Here is a 7,514-nt window from a genome sequence, read left to right as displayed (position 1 = left end):
TTAATAGTGTGCTCTCAGCTTAACGGCTTTGTTCAACGTGTGTTCTCACAATTCTTATTCAAAGTTTCCCGCTCGCAGACGATAGGGATCAACAGAAAATATTCCTCTTTCAGTCAGGGGTTCATATTTTCTAAAGCATGTTAGTACATCCTCTACCTTCTCTTTGATAACAGGACCAGCATTAATATCATATTCATTCAAAAAGAAAGGATTCTTTGTTTCTGCTGTTGTGCGGCAGCAGGACAAAATGACCAACAAACAAACACAAAAATAAATAAACCCACACATCCAAAAGCTCTCAGTTACATTTTCCATTCAGAAAATATTGCAATATTTATTTTCACATGACTGATAGTTCCATAAAGAATATTTAACAACAGTTTAAAGCAGCTAAAAGGGGAAGTCGATCCTAAACCATAGTCAACACAACACAGTAACTCTAAGACACTCATAAGACATGCAGACTGCAGTCTGAAGCTCAACACATTCAGTGAGCTCTATTTATGGAATCATTCAATAGGAGCAGGTGAAGCAAGTATTTTCATAACATTGAACCACATCCCGATGCTTGAGATTACGCTAGAATCACATCGCATCACTCTAAACCCTTAGCGTTCATTAACTGCAGTACGGAACTATACACGCATACATTTACACCATCGAAGTATGTTCAATCACACATACCAATAAGCCCAGGCATGCGCTTCTTTAAAGTGAATATACTGCTGTCAATTACGAGGGGCGGTGAGACTGATGCAATACAAACTACAGTCAAGACATTCATCATTAGAATCAGTTTGATAGTAAATTAGTGGAATGATCGATAGGCGTGAAACCCCAATAAGAGATACTGTTGGAAAAATATACTTTGAAAGCTGCATTCTCTAATGCGTCACCATGCCAACGGTCCCTGTTAACCAACTAGGTTCTGCTTTTACAAACTTATACATATAGTATACTTACTAGTAGGCCTGCAATAAACCCCTCTTTCGTTGTTATAATGTTGGGTTTATGTTAAAACAGTTGAGTTTGTGATGCTGTTAAAGTCCCAGTGTCTTTATCTTCTGTTCAGTGTTCAGTGAAACAGAACATTTGAGCGGTCTACAGCTACAGGATGGATTTAAATCAGATCCTTCTCATTTGACTGGGCGGGCCTCTGTATCCATACAGAGATGAAGGTTTTACAGGAAGTAACGATGATTGGCTTTTGATAACAAAATGGGAAGAACAAAACACATCCTGACTATTTCAACCTTCATGAAGCAAAGTCGTTTAGCAGGACTCATTACATTGTTACATTAGGACTCGAGTGTGAGGCTGCAGGAGGTTTAGCTCAGTGTTCCTGAGCTAAAACATGTGCTTTGTATAGGTTAAGAATAACGTATTCAACACAAAAGATGTCAAAAGCACAAGGTGAGCTGCAGACAGCACAGCTGGGGGTCTAGGGCTCTATGTTAAATCACATGCTGTGCCTTTAGGCAGCGAGCCTTTCACGATGCGATGAGTACGCTTTGCTTTCAGACAAACGAAACAGCACTGATAGATATAATTCACTTCATACGATTAGCAAACACCTGTGGAGAGTTCACCAAGCACACGGCTCATCTCTGAAACCTCCTGTGTGCTCAGCTCACATGAACTCGGGGTAAGTGAGCCGAGTGGAGCGGCTCAGTGCTTCTTCATGGAATCCAGGAGACGCAGGATGTGCAGGAAGAGGTTGACGATGTCCAGGTACAGGTTGATGGAGGCCAGGATGTGCTCCTCGGGCGAGAGCTGCTTCATCAGCAGGTGGGTGTCGTAGATGATGAAGCCACAGAAGACCAGGGCCCCCGCTCCAGACATGAGCAGCTCAGTGGAGTCGCTGTTAAAGAAGAACTGCAGGGAGGAGAAGCGTCAGCATTAAGGGTGTGTGGGGGTGAGGCTAAAGCAGGGATGGGCAATTCATTTTCCCAAGGGGCCACATCAGAAATTTGGATCGTTGTGGAGGGCAAAACCAATTCTGAACTTAATTCAATTAACTCAATATGAATGTTACTACTTTATTAAAAAACTGTAAATTATATGGCTTTGAGCTGCTACTGGTAAGAATACATGTTACAATAATGTATGTAATGTAATTTTTAAACCTTACCTTAAATATGTATGTTAAAGACCAGCAATGTATTAACTTTAATCAAAAGCAATAAGTGCTTTTGATGTTTTCCAGTTCAGTTGTTCTTACTCAGTGAGAAAAGTCCAGTCTGTGTTGCTTGAACAAGAGCATGAAGTCTGGTTGAATGAGGTGGAGATGAAGGACAGCTGACAGGTATCAGAGAGAGGATCTGATCTGTTGACCTTCATCACTAGAATGTTTGTTCTCATGTAGGTAGATCCAAAGAGAACCAACATCTTCTGAGCATCTTTCCTCATGAGGAACGTTCTCCTCTTTGAGAGAAGAGTAAAGATCTAGAAGTGATCCTGACTTAAAGTGCTCTGCCATAGTGGATCAGACCGCAGGTCAGATCCGCGGCGGCTTTGCGTGATTCATTTTCAATCTGGAGGCGGAGACTGCAGCGCGAGGCTCCTTGGGAGGCGGGGGTCTCGCCGCAGCACCCGCTGCTCGCTGAGGACAGAAACTGCAGAACAATACGCTATCACTTCAGTGCCCGTAGTGAGGCTGCGTAAGCGCGCGCGCCATATCTGGCCCGCGGGCCGTAAGATGTCCAGGTCTGGGCTAAAAGCTTCTCCGTACGGTGTGAGGTGTGGTGGGAGCAGAGCCTGCTAAAGGAGATGCTATTTTAAAAGACACAGAATATCAGAGTTCATCACTGAACGGCCTCAAGGTAAGTGGACAATCGTGTTCCACAGCTTCCACTTTGGGGCTAGGAAATATAAAAATTTAAAATAAAGAGTTATCAAGATCAACATCACTAGTCACCGACCTAATATTAGTCACGTCCCTACGTTCTATGAATCTACTGCTTCATGCAGGCTGCTGCCTCCCTGGGAAATACAACCAGCAATCTAGCATGACATCACCTGCAGTCCACACGATGCAGGACCAATCAGAGCGCAATGTAAATACCAATATAACAACGTTATACCCTAACCACTGCCTCCGTATGCCCTCATGCTTTGTTCATATTTTATACGCTTCACTGTTGAATGCTAATAAATAATAATAATGCATTTCATTTTTATCGCACTCTTCCTTCAAAAAAATCTCAGAATGCTGCTGACAGACAGCATCCTCACACTTCTGTCCTGCTCTCTAGCAGCTGTTATATGAGGAGGATAATACTCTCTGACGTGTGGATGTAAAGAAGTGTTTCTCTTTATTTTCTCTCTATTTGCACATGTAGCACTTTTTACATTGGGTCTTCCTCATTCATTTCAATGAGGCTGTTTTCGTTGCTGCCCTGGGAGTAACAAAAAACATGGAGCCGTAAGACCAAAAAAAAAAAGCTCTCCCAGACATTACCATGAACTCTGCTGGATAAACAAGCCGGAGGATGAAAGGTCCATGCGATAACTTTCCAGAGTTGTACAATTTGGTGTCTGATAAGCCATCAGGCTCACAGTCCTGCTACTCTCACTTTGATTTCCTCTCACAGGAAGAAGACACGTTACAGTCACTCACCCTCATGCAGCCTGCGATGAGGAGGATCCACAGGCAGGCGAACAGTCTGGAAGCACAGAACAGGTCAGTGAGCGGGACAGTGGCGCCCTCTGGAGGAGGGAGGTAGCAGCACTGATTTAAAAACACCGGAGCAGCCGCCATGACACTCACCCGGCTCCCAGTTTACTGAAGTCTCTCTTGGACTGGAACGTGTAGACCGTCAGACCAGCGAACACAGCACAGGTCAGGAACAAGGCTTGCAGTACGGTGGAGTATTCATAGAAGGTCACTGCGAGAGAAACAACTCTAGTTAGTCTGCAAACCGGCTCAAAGGAGGGAAGCTGACCATCTAAAATAAGAATACTTACAAGCTGTGGCCACAGAAATTGCTTCCAGCAGAGTCTGAAAACAAGACACAATTAGTGACATGCGCACTGGAACGAGCTCGAGGCTGTTATAACACGCTACTGTACAGATTACAGTCACCGAGCAGCTGTAATGGAACAAGTATGGAATTAAACCTGAATGCTTGAGCGGGTAGGTCGAACGGTACGGCTGCAGCCAGCTGGTCTAAATGGAACGCTCTCTAACACTGAGCCAGTGAGACGAGACTATTTTCTACATAACAGACTGGAAACAAAGAACAACAAAAAAATCTTACAAATACGAGCAGCAGGTAGAGGTTGACTGGATGCTGGTGTCTGTACACGGCCAGGGCCACCAGAACCACCAGAGAGCCCAGAGCCGAAACCAACACCACGGCGGGACTGGGGAGGGAACCACAGCGAGGATGCATTCAGACAACATGTGCGATAAATCCAGTCCAACGGCGGTTATCACGCGAGAACAGATGGTCGTAAATACAGGATGATATCAACGACAGTCAAAAGAGGACTATTTAAACATACATTCATACAGAAAGGGTCCAACCTCCGTGATACATCCGGCACAACTCTTAATGGGTGGATGCACTTTAAACTTTAAAGGAATACTTCACCCACAAAATGACGCTTTGTGCATCAGTTACTCAGCGTGTGTTACCTCGAGGTCTTGAAGAATACTTCTCAGTGGTGAACAAAGAACCCGAAAGACGAAGTTGATGAACTGAAGTCAACAGAGCTCCAGGTGCAGCAACAGCAAAACTACATCTAACAACTGTTCACCACGGTGTTGTTAATGGGAACATGATTGCTGAAGGGTTTGGGAGCTGATGAGCATTCGCCTGGGGACATGTTGTGTGTTCATAAACAGATGTTCTGATGTAGTGTGCGGTGGTTGAACCACTTACCTTCACCATTCATGAAGGATTTACTCCGGTTTTTTTATTCTTCATTCATCATCGAGAACAACAACGTTTTCATAAAGAAAACAAGGTAGCAGGCAACTGATAAGCAAGTGGTCGTTTTGGGATGTATTTACTTCACGGCGAGAGGTTCACAGAGGAACAAGGAAACCTCAGCTGCCATGTAGGAAGGTCATGAAGCTGCCAGGTCTCATGTGGTCATCCTCACCTGGCGTGGACAAACTCCTTGATGGGTTGAGAGAACATGAAGAGGGCGGAGGTGGCCGTGGTCAGGACGATCTGCACGCTCAGCAGGCTGTACACCTTCCTCAGGAAGTCTGGTCCACAGAGACAACATGGAGTCACGGATATGCAGTATGAACCGTCAGCTGGGCTGTACACGTGGTTTTAACCAGAGGGTTCGACCGCTCTGTGTGTGTGTGTGTGTGTGTGTGTGTGTGTGTGTGTGTGTGTGTGTGTGAGAAAACTCTATAGAGACCGTGTCTGTCCCACGGCCACTTCAATTAATTAAATCAAAGTGGAGTAGCTGCCATCTTGGACTCAAGCCTATGAATACATCATAAACCTAAATTAAAATACAACTCATTTGAAAGCCTTGTTCTTAGTCTTTCACATCCAACCTGGAAAACAATACAGCCGATTCTATATTCCAGTCCTGCCTCCTCCCTTCTCCCTCCTTCCCTCCTGCCTCCTTCCTCCTTCCTCCTTCCTCCTTCCTCCTGCCTCCTGCCTCTTTCCTCCTGCCTCCTTCCCTCCTGCCTCCTTCCCTCCTGCCTCTTTCCTCCTGCCTCCTTCCTCCTGCCTCCTGCCTCTTTCCTCCTGCCTCCTTCCTCTTTCCTCCTGCCTCCTTCCTCTTTCCTCCTGCCTCTTTCCTCCTGCCTCCTTCCCTCCTGCCTCCTTCCTCCTGCCTCCTTCCTCCTGCCTCCTGCCTCTTTCCTCCTGCCTCCTTCCCTCCTGCCTCCTTCCCTCCTGCCTCCTTCCCTCCTGCCTCCTTCCTCCTGCCTCCTTCCTCCTGCCTCCTGCCTCTTCCCTCCTGCCTCCTTCCTCCTGCCTCCTTCCTCCCGCCTCCTGCCTCTTTCCTCCTGCCTCTTCCCTCCTGCCTCCTTCCTCCTGCCTCCTTCCTCCCGCCTCCTGCCTCTTTCCTCCTGCCTCCTTCCCTCCTGCCTCTTTCCTCCTGCCTCCTTCCCTCCTGCCTCTTTCCTCCTGCCTCCTTCCCTCCTGCCTCTTTCCTCCTGCCTCTTTCCTCCTGACTCCTGCCTCCTGACTCCTGCCTCCTGACTCCTGCCTCTTTCCTCCTGCCTCTTCCCTCCTGCCTCTTCCCTCCTGCCTCCTTCCCTCCTGCCTCCTGCCTCCTGCCTCCTTCCTCCTTCCTCCTGCCTCCTTCCTCCTGCCTCCTGCCTCTTTCCTCCTGCCTCCTTCCTCCTGCCTCTTCCCTCCTGCCTCCTTCCTCCTGACTCCTGCCTCCTTCCTCCTGACTCCTGCCTCCTTCCTCCTGACTCCTGCCTCTTTCCTCCTGCCTCCTTCCTCCTGACTCCTGCCTCTTTCCTCCTGCCTCCTTCCTCCTGCCTCCTGCCTCTTCCCTCCTGCCTCCTTCCCTCCTGCCTCCTGACTCCTGCCTCCTGACTCCTGCCTCCTGCCTCTTTCCTCCTGCCTCTTCCCTCCTGCCTCTTCCCTCCTGCCTCCTTCTGTTTACATGGATCGTGGTTTATCTGGACTCTGGTCCTTCCCACACCTCCTGCTATAATTAGAGGATAATTGAGGATCATTTGTAATTTGTGATTTCGGGCTAAACAAAACATATTTAATTGAAAGGATACCACCAGTTTCTGGACGTTGGGCTCGTTTAACTCAAACAGTGAGCGGTACAGTGCTGCTTCAACACAACAACATCCGGGAAGGAGCGTGACGTATGTTTAACCATAACCACAGGTGACGTCATCACCATGCTAACAACCTGATGCTGACGTGAGCCTCTGGTATGAATGGCTGCTAGCTATAGCTAGCTAGACAGCACAGTAAAGGCACTCCTGCAGGTGTTGCTGCTGAACAGGCGGCCCTGCTGTGGTCGTGGTTACGGCAGCTGTTGATATAGCGAGAGAACACGTAGCTGCCGTAAACCGGCGCTAGCTGACGTGCTAGGTGCTGTCAACATTACGACACTCACCCATCCGGATCTGGACACTGGCTGTGGCGACATTCGTGCCATAGTTGAAGTCGTCTTCGATGGACGACCTGGGGTATTTGTCGGTACTCATGGTGCGGAGTCAACGCTTCCTCGGCCCGGGAGAGAAGGGAGCGCTTGTTTACTGCGGCTTCACGAGAATACGGAAACACTGGCGTTGGGGAGGCGGCGCTCGTGACAAAAGCCCGGAAGTGACGTCGGCGACCTGCGTAAACAACCCCCCCCCCTCTCCAAAAAAAACTTCTACTTCTTTATTCTCGGCCTTATGGAGTGAAACCCGCGTGAATGTGCATTAGCGCCACAGTGTGGGCCAGAGAAACAAACCAACCCGATATGGATTATGTACAATGAGATATGCAGAGTACATCATGAAGAACCATGCACACTACCCTTGAGTATTTACAGTAAACAGGACCTGCAGAAAAGAAACA

The 7,514-nt window shown here is 47.7% G+C and overlaps 1 protein-coding gene across 1 annotated transcript; it reads right to left on the bottom strand.

Moving 5' to 3' along the window:
- Window positions 1-306: 306 nt before the first annotated feature.
- tmbim4 (transmembrane BAX inhibitor motif containing 4) lies at window positions 307-7,203 on the bottom strand. The gene is made up of 7 exons (XM_079236194.1): window positions 7,066-7,203; window positions 5,110-5,218; window positions 4,260-4,365; window positions 3,967-4,000; window positions 3,770-3,887; window positions 3,620-3,665; window positions 307-1,875 (listed from the first exon to the last, which is right to left on the bottom strand). The coding sequence occupies exons 1-7, from the start codon at window positions 7,154-7,156 to the stop codon at window positions 1,669-1,671; spliced, it is 711 nt and encodes a 236-aa protein (XP_079092320.1). The 5' UTR covers window positions 7,157-7,203; the 3' UTR covers window positions 307-1,668.
- Between the last annotated feature and the right edge of the window lie 311 nt (window positions 7,204-7,514).

The sequence above is a fragment of the Taurulus bubalis genome, assembly GCF_910589615.1.
Source record: "Taurulus bubalis genome assembly, chromosome: 20".
NCBI classification, from domain to species: Eukaryota; Metazoa; Chordata; class Actinopteri; order Perciformes; family Cottidae; genus Taurulus; species Taurulus bubalis.
Note: the sequence above shows the minus strand (reverse complement) of the source record. Positions and strands in the feature narration are given on the sequence as shown.